Source organism: Siphateles boraxobius, unplaced genomic scaffold (assembly GCF_051911475.1).
Source record: "Siphateles boraxobius isolate OS27281-9 unplaced genomic scaffold, OSU_SipBor_1 31, whole genome shotgun sequence".
Lineage (NCBI taxonomy): Eukaryota > Metazoa > Chordata > Actinopteri > Cypriniformes > Leuciscidae > Siphateles > Siphateles boraxobius.
The window spans coordinates 20,753,256-20,772,976 of NW_027508931.1; the positions used below are offsets into that span (position 1 = coordinate 20,753,256).

General features: G+C 47.1%; 1 protein-coding gene across 1 annotated transcript; it reads left to right on the top strand.

Annotated features, from left to right (window-relative positions):
* The first annotated feature begins 264 nt into the window (after positions 1-264).
* LOC143697141 (extracellular calcium-sensing receptor-like) lies at positions 265-16,969 on the top strand. The gene is made up of 6 exons (XM_077194059.1): positions 265-602; positions 801-1,095; positions 1,206-1,991; positions 2,153-2,374; positions 2,690-2,813; positions 16,056-16,969. Exons 1-6 carry the CDS (start codon positions 379-381, stop codon positions 16,967-16,969), a joined length of 2,565 nt encoding a protein of 854 aa, XP_077050174.1. The 5' UTR covers positions 265-378.
* The last annotated feature ends 2,752 nt before the right edge of the window (positions 16,970-19,721 follow it).

Consider the following 19,721-nt stretch of genomic DNA (forward strand, 5'->3'; position numbering starts at 1 on the left):
TCATTATTATTTATGGCTGCATCTACAGAATGCTTCACAGTCATATTATTGTGTCACTGAAACCTGTCTGAAACAGACAAGATGAGCATCTTACAAATAAAGGAAACGTCAGATCAAATTTAAAACAAACATGTTTTCCTCATTACATTTTAATTTGGGTTGACAGGTGACCTTAAATAAGTCATGTTTTTTCTTATACACTTATGAGACACATTCTCTCACCATGACTGACTGATATAAAAAAATGTATATACCACCCCTCCCCCTAAGATTTTCCAGTATTGAGTAACAACATACAATAGTAGTGGTTGGTGGATATATAAAACAAGGATTAATGTTGACCTCACATTTGGAGTGGCTGCTTGCCTAGCAGGAGAGATGTATGTTAAACTTTTATTGACAGTGGTGTGTGTTACCAGACTTGTTCCTGCTGTGTGTGGGGTTAATTTAGTCACATGCATCCTCCAAGGTGTCTCTCAGCCCCCTGCTCTCTTCAAGGATGGGGACTTCATCATTGGAGGGGCTTTCACCATTCATTACTATCTAAGGACAGAGAAGAACATGTATACTAGACGGCCACAACCACTAGAGTGTAGTGGCAGGTTAGAGTTTGACAAAAGTATTCAATCCTTGACAGAACAGGGTTGAATGGGCTAAATTTATTGTACTGAGATTATGTTCATAATTGTCTTTTTTTATGAAAACTGAGTTAATGAGAATATTACAAGCAAAACGTTCACATAGGTGCTTAAATGTAACAAATTATTATAATATAGTTTTCAATCTTTGTTCTTCAACAGCTTGGACTTCAGAGAGCTGCGTTTTGCTCGTGTCTTACAGTTTGCCATCCAAGAGATAAACAACAGCTCTGATCTCTTACCAGGCATTACATTAGGGTACCATATATATGACTCTTGTGCCTCTGTGCCAATGGTAATGAAAGTAGCATTTCAACTTGCAAATGGACAAGATCTGGTATTTAACGACACTGATTCCTGCGCAAAATCAGCAGCAGTTATTGCACTAGTCGGAGAATCTGGTTCCACTGCGGCTATAACTACTTCAAGACTTTTCGGTTCTTTTGGAATTCCACAGGTGCTTTTTCTTGGTCTTCTATAAAACTTGTAGGAAAATAAATGTTGGTGCTGTGAAAGAAAAATAATATTGGAAACCTGTCTTTTCTTCTTCTTCACTCTGCATTTTAGGTGAGTCATTACGCAACATGCGCGTGTCTCAGTGACAAGCGGCAACATCCTACTTTCTTCAGGACCATCCCCAGCGATCACCATCAAGCGGCCGCACTGGCACGGATGGTCAATCGCTTCGGATGGACATGGATCGGGACTGTGCGCAGTGATTCAGACTACGGGAACAATGGCATGGCATCATTCCTGAAGGCTGCAGAGGAGGAGGGAATCTGTGTGGAGTATTCTGAGGCCTACTACAGGACCCAGCCGCGCAGTAAACTGAAAAGAGTTGCTGATGTCATCCGCAGATCAACGGCTCGTGTAATAGTTGCCTTTGTGGCCGCAGGTGACATGAGAATCCTCTTAGAAGAGCTGAGTCAGCAGCCTCCTCCTCCAATGCAGTGGATTGGCAGCGAGGCGTGGGTTACAGATCCACAAATGCTGCGGTTTAATTTATGTATCGGTGCTGTGGGTTTTGCAATCCCACGGTCTGTTATCCCGGGATTTCGTAACTTTTTACTTGACCTGTCTCCAGAGCAGGCGCTGAAATTTCCCCTGCTGACAGAATTCTGGGAAAGATCATTTAGCTGTAGTCTAAAATGGCAGACAGGTTCTTCTACTGGTATGCCAGCATGTAATGGCACAGAGGACCTGTACGCATTACAGAACCCGTACACAGACACGTCCCAGTTGAGGATCACTAACATGGTGTACAAAGCCACATATGCTATAGCTCATGCCCTACATAGCATTGTCTGTAACGAAAAACATTGTGACAAAAACAAAAAAATTGAGCCCCGTAAGGTAAGTTTTCTTTGTACAATACTTACCATTTAAAAAATCTCAATACAGTCTTCCTATACTTTGTGTAGGCCTGCTATAAAATATATAGGCACAACCACACCCAATATTTCAGATTATTCAGCAAATTACAACAATCTGTGTTTCCCATGCCCTTCGTGCAGGTTTTTGATCAGCTCAAGCAAGTCAACTTCACCAAAAATAATTATTCTGTTTCATTTGATACCAATGGAGACCCTGTGGCCACCTATGAACTTGTAAATTGGCAGCTTCAGCGAGACGGTTCAGTTCATTTTGTGACAGTGGGTCAATATGATGGATCCCAGCCTAAAGGCCAAGAATTCAGTCTAAGCAGAACTATAATTTGGTATGATAGCAGTGAAAAGGTACAGCTACAATGTGTTGTCTATAACTATAATGTTGTCTATATACATCAGAGACGGGCAGCTTCTGTCCTGTAGGGCCACTGTACTGCAGAGTTTAGTTCAAACCCTAATCAAACACACCTGAACAAGCTAATCAATGTCTTTAGGATTACTAGAAAGCTACAGTTTATATCAAGGTTATGTAAACTCTGCAGGACAGTGACCCTCCAAGACTGAATTGGCCCATCCCTGAATTACATTTTAAATACTTATAAATAATATGTAGTAGCTTGGTTAATTTTTGACCTTGATGCCCTGTGTTTCTGCCTACTGCAGGTGCCTGTGTCTGTGTGCAGTGAGAGCTGTCCTCCAGGTTCTAGGAAAGCTGTGAGAAAAGGAAGACCTGTCTGCTGTTATGACTGCATTAACTGTGCAGATGGAGAGATCAGCAATGAGACAGGTATTTGTCTGGATATTCTTGAATTGATCATACATACTACTGGGTCAATGCTTATATGAGAGTTTAAGATAAAGAAAATGATAGTTTACAAATGTTTTAAATATCTAGTTTAAAATACATGCAACGTTCTTAGAAATATTTGGCTACACTTTATTTATTATTAAGGTGATATATGGAAGCTTATTTCCACCACAGAATGTGCAGACTTTTTATCTCACAATTGTAAGTTCACATCTTGCAATTCTGACTTTTTTTCTCAGAATTGTGAGACTCGCAATTGCGAGTTATACAATCAGAATTGCAAGAAATAAAGTCAGAATTACGAGATATAAACTCACAATTCTGATTTTATTTGTCGCAATTGCGAGGTTTTATCTTGTTTATATTTATATCTTTATATATTTTTTCTCATTGTGAGATATAAAAAGTTAAAAAAAGACTTACACGCAATTGCAACTTTATATCACACAATTTTGACTTTATAACACGCAATTGCAACTTTATATTACGCAATTCTGACTTTATAACTCGCAATTGCGACTTTATATCATGCAATTCTGACTTTATAACTCGCAATTGTGACTTTATATCACGCAATTCTGAGATAAAACGTCAGAATTGCAAGATGAAAAAGTCGCAATTACCTTTTCGATTTTTGATTTTGTGGCGGAAACAAGCTTCCATTTGTTACAGTGTATTTATACATTTAAAAGCTGAGAAATATTAATTTAAAAAAAGTTTGGATTTGGTTTAGGATTTGTAATTATTGATACTTTACCTTTATGTCTACAGTAAGTACATGTCTAACAAAGGCACTGTAAAATATGTTATCAAATAATTTATACCATAACATTTTTATCTTATTTTTTTAAAGAAAATGAATAATAAAACAACCATCAAGTAAAAAGTAACAATATTTCCTTTTCACCTTTAAAACATGTGATAAAACATAAAATATATTTCTCAAGATAGTGTTTTTTAATAAATTAAATATCATGGATTAATAATTTATAAATATAATTAAGATACTTATTTTTATTGACTTGTACATTTTTATTTATTTATTTATAATGTTTCCTCAGGTGCACTAATAATATAAGTAGCATTTTTGCATCAAAACCTAATAATTTAGAAATATTTTTTTTCTACTTTGATTTTAGCCCTCTATAGAAGGTTGTTTCTGCCACAGAATACAAAAATGTAAAGAATACACAAATTTAAAAAGGTAATTGCAACTTTTTATCTCACAATTCTGACTTGTTTCTTGCAATTGCGACTATGTGAGGATCACAAGATTTAAACTCTCAATTACCTTTTTGTGAGAAAAAAGTCAGATGTGCAAGATAATTTTCTCAGAATTGTGACTTTATATCTCACAATTCTACCTTTAAAACTCTCAATTGTGAGGTTTTTATCTTACAATTCAGACTTTATAGCGCACAATTGTACATTTATAAGTCTGAATTGCGAGGTATAAACTCACTATTCTGGGAAAAAAAGTCAGAAATGTGTGATAAAATGTCACAATTACGCCCAAAAATGAAAATTATTCCATAATTCACTCACACTCAAGCCATCATAGGTGTATATGAGAGTTACAATCGGAGTTATATTAGAAAAATATCCTGGCTCTTCCAAGCTTTATAGTGGTAGTGATTGGTAACTTGGATTTGAAGCCCAAAAAAGGTCATCCATCCATCCATCATAAAAGTAATCCATACGGCTCCAGGGGGTAGAGGTCTGTGCAGGATTGTTTTTTCATCCCACTCCCACTAGGATCTAATCAGCACCCACCCGCTTCCGCTTAAAATTCACTCTGTGTTCACCAGCTTAGAATCATTTTCTTCCCGACCCGACCGATCCCGCTGAATTTAGAGTTCGTTTCCAGAATCTCACATTTAAATTTCCCATACTGAAAGAGAGAGATTGGGTATAACAAATATAAAATGTAGGCTATACAAACATTTTATTTGTTATTTTTATTCGTCTTGTCAAGATACAATGTTTTTAACATTTTACTGTCAAGACAGTAAAAAAAATGTCACAGAGAAAAATAAATTGAATATGACATCTGTCACTCAAAGTTATAAGCAAAATATGAATAAATGAAAATGTCTCGGGTTACAACTGTAACCCTTGTTCCCTTTCAGTCGAGAACGTCAGACGTAGTCGGCGGTCGACTGAATTGGGATCTCGCTAGAGAGCCTGTCTTCTTCGAGTACTATTGAACGAGCCAATGTAATTGGCGTGCGTGATTCGCATCACACACTCCGCCCCCGCGGCGCGGGTATAAATACGGAAGTGGATGCACGCACTAGTTGCCTTTCGCTTCGGAGCCGATCGTTTGATGTCTCTGAGAGTGCTGTTGTCTACAACGAGCGAGTGTGTCGGTGTTCTTCAGGAAGACTCTCCCAGTGCTGGTGTTCTACAGCGCGAGTGCAGCGGTGATCGCGAGCTTTGAGCTCTCAACTGCTGTTTTAACAGCAACAAATTTCTAAATGTTTGTGTGTGTTGATGGCTGGTTAGAGGGCGGAAAAGTGAGTGCTTCACTGTTTCAGTTCTCTGTTCAGTGTTGCCGCGGTCATTCCCCTGTGTGCTCCGGCACTGGTGACGGTCCTATTTTCTGAAAGAGCAACACGGGTGCGTTTGCGTCTTTTTCAAGATGTCATTCCGCCCGTGCGTTTCTGGGTGCGGTCGTTCCCTGTCTCTCTCTGATGGTCACAACTGTTGTGTCACGTGTTTGGCTTACAGCACGCTGAGACAGCTTTTGTGGACAGCTCATGTTTTCACTGTGGGAACATAACTGTCGCAGTGTTGAGGGCGAGACTCGCCTTCGTTCGCGGAGAGCGAGTCCCCATTACCATGCCCCACCCTCGGGTGCTGTGTGGGATGGGTGACCGGAGGATAGTGTTGGATGTCCCGCCCGGTAACCATTCCCTGTGGGCTCCTCACTCCTCCCTTCCACTGCAACCACTGGAGCCTCCTGTGTTGTCTGCTGGTCCATCTGTAATGGGTGGGCCAGCGGTTTCACTCGGGGCTCCCCTGGAGGACAGGACGCCGATTGCAGCATCGGAGGGTGAGCTGACTTCTAGAGATGATGACTCGGCTGCATTGTCTCCCTCCGGGAGTTCAATGTTGCCCGAGCCGGATCCAGAATTATCAGCTATGCTGAAACGGGCCGCCGAGGCTGCCGGGCTCGAGTGGAACCTCCACCGTGTCCCGTTCAGTCTCGGTTGGAATCTGGAGTTTGGTATCTTGGGGCTCTCAGCTCGCCGCCCCAGTGCCTTTCTTTCCCGAAATGCATGGAGAGCTTATCAGGTGGTGAACAGCATCTTTCTCTGCCAGAAACTGCCTGAATAGCTTTTCCCCCTCATAACCCTTGATGGAGGAACGGTGAAGGGTTGCGAGGTGTCCCTCCATTGGAGCGGTCTGTCGACACAGGTGCACCTGTGTCCGGCGGCCGCTGCCTTTTGGGGGGATCCTCGTCTCCCCCCTAAGGCCTGTGAGTTTCGTCTGTTCCGACGGGCAGAGCTTACAAGGCCTGTGGGCAAGCCCCTTCCTCTTGCGTGCCATGGCGTTGCTGCAGGCTAGGGCACCAATGGCATGCACGAGGGTAATCCAGACCGTGCGCTCATAGGTGAGCACCGCACTGCATCCGACCTCACCCTCCGGGGTACGGGTGTCGTAGCGTGCGTGATCGGTCTGGCGATGTCCACCTTGGTGGTCCAGTAGCGCCTTCGTTGGCTCAGCCTGGTTGGTATGGCGGATGCGGACAAGGTTCGGTTCCTGGTCTCCCCAATTTCCCAGGTTGGGCTGGTCGGCGACGCGGGGGAGAACTGCATCGAACAGTTCTCTGCCGCTCAAGCGCAGAAAGGAGGTCATCCGGCACATCCTGCCCCGGTGGCCAGCTGCTGCCTCCACCCGCCGCCGGTGGCAGCTCCTCCGCCTGCTCGTCGCCGTGGGCGTTCCCCGGCCGCCGCTCCTGCTGGCCCTACGCAGCAGCCTCCACCCGGGCCTCAGCATGGAGCCGGCCGCAGTAGAGACGCCCAGCCCGCTCCAGGCGCTGCCATGCCAGGTGGCAAGCGACAGCGAAAGCATTCCGGAGCGGGCCGCCCAGGAATGGATGAGATGCTCTTGGAGTGGCACGATCACTCCCTCCCCCCGGGTGAGGGCCGGGTGGAGCCTTTGTTTGTGTGTGTGTCTGTTCCGCCGCTGGCTCCCTAAAAAAAAAAAAAAAAAAGCGGAGCAAGCGGTACCCACACTTCAAAGAGAGAGCAATTTCATCTGTTCCTGGGTCCCAAGAGGGCCAGTCTGGCGGGTGTGACCCTGTATAGCCTTACACCCCTCAGCTCCCCCTTGGTCGCCAGCAGGCAGCTTGGTGCGTTCGAGGACCCGGTCATCCGCCTTCTCACGCGCCACCTGCCGCTTGTGGAGACAGGTAAGTGTTGCACAGCACACTAACACCACTCTCTCTACTTTGCTGCCCCACCTCAGGCTCGGCTACCCCGCTCAAGTCAGTGATAGTCATCAAATTAGGTGTTGAGCAGACGTGCTCCTGAAAATTCAGTGATATTCATCACACCGAGTGTTGAGCAGTGCTCCTGACTTGTGCGTGCTTATCTTATCCTGCTGGCGAAGGATTTGATATAGCCGCTCCTCCAGCCGGTACGAAGGCCAGTTGTAAACTCGTTCTTCGTGCTACTAGGTGGTGGGTCGTGACCATCTTGGCCCAAGATTGGTCTGCAGCTTTGACCTGAAAGACATGTGCTTCAGATCTCTACCTCCCGCACCGCAGGCCATCCTGTGTGTTGCGTCTAAGGGTGGAGTATCAGTACAGTGTCCTTCCCCTCGAGTGCTCCAGAGCCCGTTGGCTCTTCAGGTCAACTGGAAGAGAGTAATCTCGCCCACGGGGTGAGTATCTCTTTTTTAGTTTTGGAGAGGTACTCGGTCCAACATGTCTCTCCAATGAGAATGTGTTCAGCTGGTGTTGAAGTGAGAAAGGGTCCCACTGAAAGAACTTTCAGAGGCTCCTGGGGTATATGGTAGTCGCAGCCTTTGGCTTCCTCCATATGTGACCGCTTCAGCGCTAGCTTCACGATCGAGTCCCGAGGTGACCGTGGCAGAGCAGCTCACCCTGTGTGACTATAGTTCATCCCGGTCTGCAGCCAAACCCTCTTCAACAGAGGGGCCATGTACAAAGGGCGTGTTTTAACAGGGGCCTGGGCGACCCCCGACTACACGGGCATTCGTGCCTCGAGTTGTTAGACATTGCGACCGTTGCGCAAGCTTCCCCTGCATGTCACAAACTCACCCGTCACCTCCTCCTTGGAGTCAGACGCTTCTGAGGGCGCCTTGTTCCACTCCTCCCGCTTACTCAATCGTGCCGCCATCGAGCCTCACGACAGTTATAGCCAGGGCAAGTGGAGACTCCATCCCCTGGGTCCGGCTGGGTCATGACCATTCCGGGGCCGCTCAGTTGCCCCCCCGGTTTTATTTTTTCGCCAGTGTTTGGGTAAAACCGAGCGGACTACCCTTGGACAAACACTGGGTCTCAGCTGCCCCAGGGGCCCGCAGAAGTGCGTTTAACCCCAGTGAGCCTTCTAAAAGTGACTGCGACTCATGGTCGCCTTGCGCCTGCTCAAGTCAGTGAAATCATCACTCTTCATGTTGAGCAGAATTGCTCCTGAAACTCAGTGAAGTTCATCGCACTCAGGTGTTGAGCAGCAATGCTCCTGTAGCTCTGTGAGTTCATCACAGGTAGCTCAGTGAATTCGTCACACGCAGTGCTGAGCAGAAATGCTCCTGGTGCTCAGTGAAGTTCTTCGCACTCAAGTGTTGAGCAGAAATGCTCCTGCAGCTCAGTGAGTTTATCACACTCAGGTGTTGAGCAGTAATGCTCCTGAAGCTCAGTGAACTTGTCACACTCAAGTGCTGAGCAGAAATGCTCCTGTCGCTCAGTGAAGTTCTTCGCACTCAAGTGTTGAGCAGAAATGCTCCTGAAGCTCGGTGAGTTTATCACACTCAGGTGTTGAGCAGGAATGCTCCTGAAGCTCAGTGAACTTGTCACACCCAAGTGCTGAGCAGAAAATGCTCCTGAAGCCCAGTGATCTTCACATGTTGTGTTGAGCAATGCTCCTGTCTTTTGCGCCCGTCGCTTGCACCTACGTGCCAAGTCAGGAGAGGAACAGGTCTTCATAGTTGCCCCTTATTGGCCCAACTAGACCTGGTTCCCTTCAACAGCCTTCCTGACTTCCCCTGAAAACTCTTTCGGGGACGGGGCACGATGGCACGCGTTCTTCCCCCGGAGATTCCGGGCGGTCTTACATCTGAACGCGGAGGTTCAGGTGGCTATCACAAGAACATGTGAGAGTTACCATCACTTCTGCGAGCACCCCCTAGAATTGGGTAGCATGCTTACGCCTTTAGAAGTGGAACCTAGTCGTTGAGTGCGTTCTCTCCAGAGGAGATCCTGAAAGCTTTCGATCACTTCAGTGCTCTCTTTCCTGCAAAATGGGTTGCAGTAGGCTGTTTTCCTTCACCCTCAAAATGATGTTGCCTCGGTGTTTAAACGACGCTCATCGTGTTGCAGAAGTATGCAGAAGCACGTTCTGATCGTCAGGTTCCTGAGGAGCAAGGTCTTGTAAATCCTTGTGTCCCTCTTTATCCTCTTGGGCCTTGTCCCTGGTGCGACTGCACTGCAGACTCCGCCCCTGAGCCACTGCAGGCAGTGAGTTAAAAATTCTGTTATATCAGTTCTCCTGCTCGCGTGGTCTCTACTAGAGGGTAGGGACTTGCTCGCTTTCGGTCAACGTATTGTGCCTGGAGTCTGGGCCGGCTAACTCTCACAAGCTGAGACCCCGGCTCGGATTGTGCCCAAGGTTCCTACCTCTCCCGTAATAGGAGCAGGTGGTGAGCCTGCAAGCGCTGCCCTGGAGGAGGCAGATCCAGCCCTGGCTTCTCTGTCCGTTCGCTTGGACGTGTACAGAATGCAAGTCATAGACCTCAGACCAGCTCTTCAGATATCTGTTGGAATTCAGCAGAGAGGGAAGGCTGTTTCCATGCAAAGTTGCACTTAGTGCTTGCCTTCATTTCGGCAAAGATCCGAGATGCAACATGTCCACTTAGGTGTTGAGCTCCTCTATGATGAGTGTAAAGTGCTCCGCCTGGGCGTTGACGATATGCTTAGCTAAAACAGATTCTAGAGTTGGGGGCTGGACGACACCTAGTTGAACCGCTGCCTCACGTGGGCTCCCTTCTCATGAAGCCAGTTTCACCGTGAGCCCGGTTCAAGTGTCGGCTTGCTGCGCCATTCCCCTCCTATGGACTGGATACGTGCGCCTTTCTACTCCAGTTGAGTTCCCTTAAAATTGAACCCTGTTGAGTTCCTCCACACCCCTCCGACGTCGGACGTGCGGAACGTCTGGTGTTAGGCCTACCACTCGTAAGCAGTGTGGAACCTGTGTTAGGCTGGGTCCATATGTTGCGGTCCCTTCGGTGACCCCATATGTGTATTCTTCCACGATACGGCTCCCTGCGGTGAGCCCGTGTCTTCCCTCGGCAGAGTCTCTCTGCCGTCACTGTCCGGTGTGTCTCCCCCCGTCTTAGGCTGGAGCCACCCCAGTGACATTCCATATGTGAGACTGCCCGGTTTCCGCCCAGTTCATATGTGTATTCTCCACATTACCTCCCTCTGGGTTGGATGTGGCTTCCGCAGCGTCCCTTCCTTCCAACGTACGCGGAACGCTTTCCCAGTGGTCCTGTAGGAACAGCAGTGACTTCCCTGGCCTAAGCCCTGTCCTTCCCCGCCTTAAGTTTGCGGGGGCATCAGGAGGCTTTGGTTTAGGCACTGGAAGGTGGCAGCGTTAGTGGCGTGTTCAATGGGTGATCCCAATTCAGTCGACCGTCGACTACGTCTGACGTTCTCGACTGAAAGGGAACGTCCTGGTTGCGTATGCAACCCACCGTTCCCTGAAGGAGGGAACGGAGGACGTAGTCCCCTTGCCACTACCGCTGGATCACCGCTGACCCCGGGTTACTCTCGGCTCCTCAGCGAAAAGCAACTAGTGCGTGCATCCACTTCCGTATTTATACCCGCGCCGCGGGGGCGGAGTGTGTGATGCGAATCACGCACGCCAATTACATTGGCTCGTTCAATAGTACTCGAAGAAGACAGGCTCTCTAGCGAGATCCCAATTCAGTCGACCGTCGACTACGTCCTCCGTTCCCTCCTTCAGGGAACGGTGGGTTGCATACGCAACCAGGACGTTCCCTGAGAAAGGGAATGAGAAGTACGTTCCCAGGCAGGGGAAGGCGTGGCGAAGGGACGCAGTTCTCGTTCCCTTTCTCAGGGAACAAGGGTTATAGTCGTAACCTGAGACGTTCCCTTTCGAGGGAACTCGAACTGCGTCGAATGACACTTTGGGGGAACGAGTACCCACTATGCCACAAAGCACCCTGTCTGTCCTAGTGTGAAGCTGAGAGACAACAGATTCCCCTAGGACCACAGGAGGATCTGATGCGGCCGTCTGCATAGTAGGCGAGACCTCAGACCCCCCTGATGGTTTATATAGGCCACTACCGACATATTGCCTGACCTCACAAGGTCATGATGGCCCTTGAGGTCCAGGAGAAAGCTCCTCAGAGCTTGGGACACTGCCAACATCTCCAGGCAATTTATGTGCCAGGACGAATGATGGCCCTGCCATAGGCATATCATAAAGCGGCCGTCCATGACCGTGCCCCAGCCTGCTGGCGTCTGTCCAAAGGGTTTTCCGGCGACATGGCGCTCCCAACACAGGACCTTGGGAGAGAAACCAAGCTTTCTTCCACATAGATAGGTAACAAAGGCATCTGCGCGTAACCCTGATCATGCGGAATGGGTTAACCCTCGGGGAGAACCCCTTAGTTTTCAAACACCACTGCAAGGCCCTCATGTGCAGCAGGCCGAATGGAATGATGTTGGACGCTGCTGCCATGAGACTTAACATTCTTTGAAAATGTTTCACAGTGATAGCTTGGTCTAGCTTTATCCTGGACACTGTGGCCAGGATGGACTCGATCTTTGCAGGAGACAATTGTGCCTGCATCGTGACCGAGTCCCACACCACTCCCAGGAACGTGGTTCTCTGGGCTGGTATCAAAACACTCTTTTTTATGTTGAGTCTCAACCCCAGGATCTGGATGTGGGCGAGGACGACATCTCGATGCCGAACCGCCAGCTCTTGCGACTGGGCTAGGATCAGCCAGTCGTTGATATAGTTGAGCAGCCTGATGCCCTGGAGCCTCAGCGGTGCTAGAGCTGCATCCATGCATTTGGTAAATGTGCGAGGGGAGAGAGCTAGGCCGAAAAGCGAACCTCAGGAACTTCCTGTGAGATGGAAGGATGGACATGTGGAAGTATGCGTCCTTGAGATCTATCGTGACAAACCAATCCTCGGATTGAATTTGACTCACGATGATAGGAATAGTGAGCATCTTGAACCTGAATCTCCTCAGAGAACGATTCAAGTGCCTGTACCCCTTTTGAATGGTGCGCAGGGCCCAAGGAGAAATATTCGTGAGATTTTTCCATGCATTGAAATATTTTACCAAAGGAACCAGGCTCTCGAGCCTGGCTTCGGGTATCAAACGGGATTCGTCCTCGACCCCCTGAAGCGGATCTCCGGCAGGGTTCGACCGAAAATGATTCTCGATGGGCAGACGTGATTGCTGCCTGGCCGCAAGCCTGTGGGGCGGACAGTGCAGCATGCGTTCACTGGAAACTGATGCGTCCCGAAGCGCACTTGGCGGCGGGAAGTCGACATCGATTTCCTGCGGGCTCCGCGGAGGAGGCGACCTTGATCGCTCCGCCACGGCTGGGGCCGCCCGCAGAGAGCCAAGGCTGGCTAGGAACTCTTTGATGAAGCCTTCTTAGCCTGCAGGACGGCCCTCAGGATGGCCCTCTTTTGTTGAGGCTGCGACTGAGAGTGCCGTGTATGTCCCCAGGCTCCTTGAGGGGGGGCTCTAGAAGCAACACTCTCCTTTTGTGCCTCTCTGTAGGCTGAGGAGCTGGTGGATGGCTGCGGCTGCCCACTGGAGGCAGACTTCTTGGGTTTAGAGCAGCGAGAGACGTATTGTGTGAAGGTTATAGACTGTTTCTTCGTCTCCTGGCAGTGTTGACGACGTCGCCAAACAGGCTAGAACGCGAAACCGGGGCATCAAGGAGGAAAGCCCTGTCTTTCTCCTTGATGCCCGATAAATTCAACCATAAATGTCTCTCCGAGACCACCATTGCCGCCATGGAATGGCCGATAGCGCGGGCCGTTTCCTAGGTGACTCGGAAGACAAGTCTGCAGCCTTCCTCAACTCCGCAATATCCTCGGGAGTTGGACCCTCGCCCTCATCAATGTCTTTCAAAAGGTCGGCCTGGTACGCTTGGAGTAATGCCATTGTATGCAGACTACCACCAGCCTGACCTGCAGCCATATAAGCCCTGTCCACTAAAGATGATGTGTCCCTGCAGGGTTTAGTGGGCAGCACTGGGGTTTTCAGGGATGATGCAGATTCGGGAGATAAATAAGTGGCAAGTGGTTGTTCTACCCAAGGCATCATCCCATAACTGTTCTCTCGTGCCCCCCGGATGTTACTGTAATTTAAAATAGTGGGACTGGACACACGAGAAGAATATAGTTTGGAAATACGATTTACCACGATTTACGATTTATACGATTTACACGATCCACGATTTATCGGTAAAGAACGGCAAACCCCGGTGGCGAGGTTGTTCTCTGTGCTGCAGGAAGCGCTCGTCCAACTTGCTTTTAACCTGCGCTTCCTGCCTCTCATGTGGCCAACTAAGATTTAAATGGGCCACTGCACGAGAAACAACCTCTACCAGCTCCTCATATGCGGGGACATGGGGTGGCGAGATTTAATCTTGAAATCCCCAAAATCCCCGCCCTCGATGCTGAGCACGTCTACTTCCTCGGAAGCAGACAGCTCGAGCATCAGGTTCTCCCCTCGAGTGGAAGAAGCCGCAGAGCGGGCTTCCGCACCTGAACATCGGAACTGGCGCGGGAATCCTGAGAACGTGCCTCAGCAGTCTCAGGATCCCCTGCCAGATCCATTTGCGAGCCGCATGAAGAGCACGCCTTGCCGCCTCGGTGGAGCCTGACCATCCTCATCGAAATTGGCCAGGCAGGAGCGCAGCACACGGATCGATAGAGCGTCACAATCCTCGCAAGCAGGCCCCTCCAGAGCTGCTTGCACATGCTGCACTCTCAAACAATGCACACACATTTGGTGTGTGTCTCCACCCGTGATATAACGAGGGCAGGGATGCACACACCGTCTGAAACTTGCACTCGCCATTTATATATAATGCTTGTGTAACTGACAGACAACCCCAAATAAGACGTACAAAGACAGAGAGCGCTTGCTGAAGAACAGAAAGCTAACTCTGTTGTGTGCCGGCGTCCTTTTGTAGCTTCCACTTGTGCCGTCACACGTTACGTCATGACACAACACCAATCAGGATTGGCTTAGTTTCATTCATGCTTCAGAGGCGCTACGCTGAGGGGCGTTCCCCCAAAGGGAACCATTGGCTTATAGCTATTGTGAAATGAAATTACTTTTTGAAACACAACTATTAACATCCATGCAAGAAAAGAATGTCCTGACGACCGTTTCATCGACTCTCTTCGAAAAACTGACCACAAAGGCAGAATTATGCACGTGCTGTTGCGCGCAGAGATGTATGCAAATAAAACTTATGGCGCAGAAAACACTTTTACATGCACCCAGCACATGCATAATATGTACAGCCCTTAGAGCAAGCTGTACTGGTGGGTGATTAAAATGAGTAAAGCACTGATATGCTGTTGTCAAAGGATGTCAGACAAAGTACACCAGAGTCACCGACCGATACTGTCTTTTATACGGAAATTTAAACCCGTGCCGCAATAAATCTGATCGGGTCCCGCGGGAGAGCCGTGGGAATGCAGGCCTCTACCAGGGGTTAATAAAGGCCTTCTGAAGCGAAGTGTTTTTGGAAGAAAAATATTCCTATTTATAGCTTTATAAACTATCACTTGCTTCCGGTAAGGGCCATATGCTAGTTCAGAGTTCACTCTTCGGCTGGAACTCGACTCGCATATGGCTGTTACCGGATGCCAGTGATTTTAGTTTATAAAGCTATAAATATGGATATTTTCTGACAAAAACGCATTGCTTTGCTCCAGAAGGCCTTTATTAACCCCCTGGAGCCATATGGATTACTTTTATAATGGATGGATTCGCTTTTTTGCGCTTCAAAATCTATTGTACCATTCACTCCCGTTATAAATCTGGCAAGAGACAGAATATGTTTTAATATAACTACAATTGTGTTTGGCTGAAAGAAGAAAGTCATATACACCTAGGATGGCTTGAGGGTGAGTAAATTACGGGATAATTTTCAATTTTGGTTGAACTAAGGTAATTGACTCTTTTATGAGTACAGAGTGTAAATGCCCACTCCTATGACTGGGTAACATCTTTGCACATAAAGTAACTAAGTGAAACTCTTTTGAAAACTTTTACTTGTGCTTTTATTTTTACTGTTTTTACAGCTGCCAGGTTTAACTAATTGTGCAAGTGCTGATACAGCTTCATATTTAGATAAACTCAAGCTGCATAAAAGGTTGCAGTGATGACCATTGTAGCCAATCACACCAAAGAATCCATAGTGAAATGTATAAAACAAATAATCCTATACTGCCACAATCACATAGTTGAAAATAAACCGCCCCTTTCCTTACATTAAAATTCTTTGAAAGTTAATGTTAAAATTGGTTGTTTTGTCAACTTGATTTCAGTCACAGTTGTTTTGTTGACTAATTGACTAATTTGACAAAGTTTGACAAAGTTGATTAATAATGAAGTTCTGAAACTTATGTTCTTATAGAACAATGTCCTCTTGTATGTCAAAAGATCTAGAAATTACATAATAATTATTTATTATTTGTTATAGTTTTAAGAACATGCTCATCATAGAAGAGGGCTATTCAAGTCATTGTATGTTTGAATTAGATTTTAATGTAAATTTTAAATAAATTAACTTATAGTACAAAAGTGTCCTAAAAATCATGTAAAATCATGTAATTGACCTTCTGAGTTGTTCATTAATAAACAGTGTAGTCAGTGTTGCCATTACACTGTTTTAGAATCTCTCTTATTCCTGTGGTTCATAAATTACTGATTTTTATTTTATTTTTTATTTTACAGATTCTTTAGATTGTCACAAATGCCTACCTGAGTACTGGCCTAATATTGAGAAGGACAAGTGTCTTTCTAAACCAGTGGAGTTTCTCTCCTGGAATGAGATGCTTGGGATTATCCTGGCTGCTTTCTCTATGGTGGGCTCTTTAGTGGCTTTAAGCATGGCTTTAGTGTTCTACAAAAACATGGCATCTCCCATAGTAAGAGCCAACAACTCAGAGCTGAGCTTTCTGCTGCTCTTCTCACTGACTCTGTGTTTCCTCTGTTCACTTACTTTCATCGGTCGGCCCACTGAGTGGTCCTGTATGTTGCGTCACACAGCATTTGGCATTACTTTTGTCCTCTGTATCTCTTGTGTTCTTGGGAAAACAATAGTGGTGTTAATGGCCTTCAAGGCTACACTTCCGGGAAGTAATGTCATGAAATGGTTTGGCCCTCATCAACAGAGACTCAGTGTTTTTGGTTTCACTCTTGTACAGGTACTGATATGTGTGATTTGGTTAAGAATGTCCCCACCTTTTCCTTACAATAATATGCAACACTACAAAGAGAAGATAATTCTAGAATGCAGTTTAGGATCAGCTATTGGTTTCTGGGCTGTACTTGGTTATATTGGTCTCCTAGCTTTCTTTTGCTTTATTTTAGCTTTTCTGGCCCGAAAGCTCCCTGATAACTTCAATGAGGCTAAATTCATCACATTCAGTATGCTCATATTCTGTTCTGTTTGGATCACATTTGTTCCAGCTTATGTCAGCTCTCCAGGGAAATTTACTGTAGCTGTAGAGATATTTGCAATTTTAGCTTCTAGCTTTGGTCTGATTCTCTGTATTTTTGCTCCTAAGTGTTTCATTATTTTATTTAGGCCAGAGCAGAATACCAAAAAACTTTTAATGGGTAAAGTATCAACAAAAGTCCAATAAGACACACTTATTAGATATCATTCATTATTAGATATCACGTTTGTGCTTGTAACAGTTATGTTCTATTAGTTTGGTTTTCATGGACTTTTCGATTGTATTCATTAGTTCCTGTTTCCCTTTGTTTGGTTTTCTGCTAATAATGAGTTGCTATGGAGATTCATTAATCACCACAGGTGTTCCTCCTCAATTACCATTGTTTTCCTTTGTATATAAGTTGCTGTGTTTCAGTTCTCTTGGTCAGTTCTCATCAACACACACGCTGAGTTTGTTTATTTTTGCCCTTGTTAATAAAGCCTGTTTATTATAGGTTTAACAAGGCTTAAGCGTGACAGTGCTGTATGGACAAATAAGTTTGGTATATTGTGCATCTATTGCAAAAAAAAAAAAACATCTTGAATTTAATGTTACATTTTGATATATGTTTTTTGTTTTATATATACTAAACATTGACATTACAATAACACATATTCACCTAACAGATGTATAATTGTGTGCAGTTCCCTATCAGGGAACTCGAGCTGCGTGACAACGCTTTGGGAACGCCCCTGCGTGAGTGCGTCATGAAGCACATATGAAATCAGCCCAATGCCGAGACGGAACGTCATAGGCGGGTGACGTCATCGACAAGGAAACTATATAAGCACCCCAAAACACAAGCGGGTCAGCTTCTGAGTCTTCAGCAAGCGCTCTGTGTGTGAAATATATCAGTCTGTGTCTCAAGTGTTTTTGTCTGTCCTTAGAATTTGCTAGGCAGGAGTTTTTCACATATAAAAAACTATAAAGAGACGATATACACATATATATATATATATATATATATATATAATATGGCGAGCGAACAGCAGTTCAGAAAGTGTGTTCATCCCTGCCCACGTTATATCACGGGTGGGGACACTCACGATCTGTGTGTTGTTTGTATGGGAGTGCAGCATGCCCAGTCAGCTCTCGAGGGAGCTGATTGTGTGCATTGCGAGCGTATGTCTATGAAAACGCTCCGCTCCCGCCGAGCCCTCTTCGAGAAGAGTGGTTCGGTTCGCGCTCCCCGGGGTTCGGGTCCCGCTGCTGCCGAGGCACAGCGGAGGCTTCAATCGTGAGGTTCGCAGATGGATCTATCAGCGGGGATTGAGACGGGCTCTGCCCTATCTCAGCCCTTACCTGGTAGATCCAGCGCCTTAGATCCGGGTTTGGAAGCACGCGCTGCGGTTTCTTCCGCCCGGGCTGAGGCACCATCACTTCAGCTATCCTGTTCTGAGGAACTGGATGTTGAAAGTGTGGATACTGCAGAGACTGGGGACTCGTCAATTCAGTCTACTGCTAGTGAGGAGCTAATAGAGGTGTTGACTCGTGCAGTTGAAAAATTAAGCATTGAGTGGCCAGCTGATAGGCAGGAGTCTAGATCTAAGAGCAAGTTGGGTGAGAAATTTTTGCCATCTCGCGCTGCACCTCTATGCCGGTGTCTGCCATTCTTTCCTGATCTCCACACCGAGGTGTCGAGATCATGGAAAAAAAACGGTTTCGTCCAGAATATTTTCACAATAGACATCTATATATTCAAAAATTTCTGAGGCTTAAACTTATGGCTACGGGGCGATGCCTAAGGCTGAGGAAGTGTTGGCGAGCCACCTTTCTCCGGACACGGCATCGTCCTTTAAGACACCGGTGTTGCCCACCAGACCACTAAGAAACACCTCGGCTCTGGTGGGTAAAGCTTACTCGGTGGCTGGACAGGCAGCATCTTGTTTACACACGATGTCTATTTTACAAGCTTATCAAGCTGATTTATTGAAAGACATTAGTGAAGGGGAGGAAATGAGTGCTGATGTATTAAGAGAGTTACGTCAGGCAGCCGATCTCTCTCTCCGTGCCACCAAGGAGACGGCCAGATCAGTAGGCCATTCTATGGCAGCCCTGGTGGCAAAGGAGAGGCACTTATGGTTAAATCTATCTAACATGAAGGAGAAAGAGAAATCCTTACTTCTGGACGCCCCGCTGTCGACCACTGGCCTCTTCGGTGACTCTGTAAATACGGTTATCGAGAGGTTTCAGGAAGAAAAAAAGCAGACGGCGGTGCTCCAGAAGTTCCTCTCCCTCAGGGTGCATGTCCCTGGGGCTGCTGACAAAGAGCAGCCCGGCCCTCGAGTAGCTCCTCGCACAGGGCGCAACAGAAAAGGAGCGTCGCGTCTCGTGCTCATCCCCAGCAAGACTGGGCCGAGGCGCGGCGCTCTCAGACGAGGTCTTCCAGGGGCAAAGCCGATCTGAGGATGGTTATTGTCGCCAGGAAGGCTTCGACGAAGAAGAAGCCCTGACGCCACAGACTTCAGGGTACTGAGGGTGGTCCCCACCAAGGGAGAAAGGTGTTCGCCGCAGTACACGGCGCCCGTTCTCTCTCGGTGCCCTCAGGGGCCCGTTCTGCCAACCCCGCCTGCGTGCCGGGGCGTAGACGGTCCCAGCGAGCACTTTCTCGAGGGACGCTCGCTCGCTCCGAGGAGCGGTGTGGAGCAGTTAGACCAGTTGTTCCCTGCCTGTGCGCCGTTACAGGGCACTGTGTCTGCCACTCAAAATATTCCAGAGGCCAGTCTCGAGAGACTGGTACCCTTAGTAGAATTTTTGGCTGATTGGAATAGCCTTCCAAATATATCTCAGTGGGTCCTGCAGACTATCGAGCACGAGTATGCGATTCAGTTCAGATCACCGCCGCCACGCTTCAGAGGGGTTCTTCCCACAGTGGTGGACCCCGAGCAGGCTCTGGTTA

Excerpts from the sequence above, each read along its gene's own strand:
- LOC143697141 (XM_077194059.1), top strand. The coding sequence starts at position 379 with ATGTATGTTAAACTTTTATTGACAGTGGTGTGTGTTACCAGACTTGTT. Across the intron at positions 1,096-1,205 it reads GTTCTTTTGGAATTCCACAG|GTGAGTCATTACGCAACATG; the intron begins GTGCTTTTTCTT and ends TCTGCATTTTAG. Across the intron at positions 2,814-16,055 it reads AGAGATCAGCAATGAGACAG|ATTCTTTAGATTGTCACAAA; the intron begins GTATTTGTCTGG and ends TTTATTTTACAG.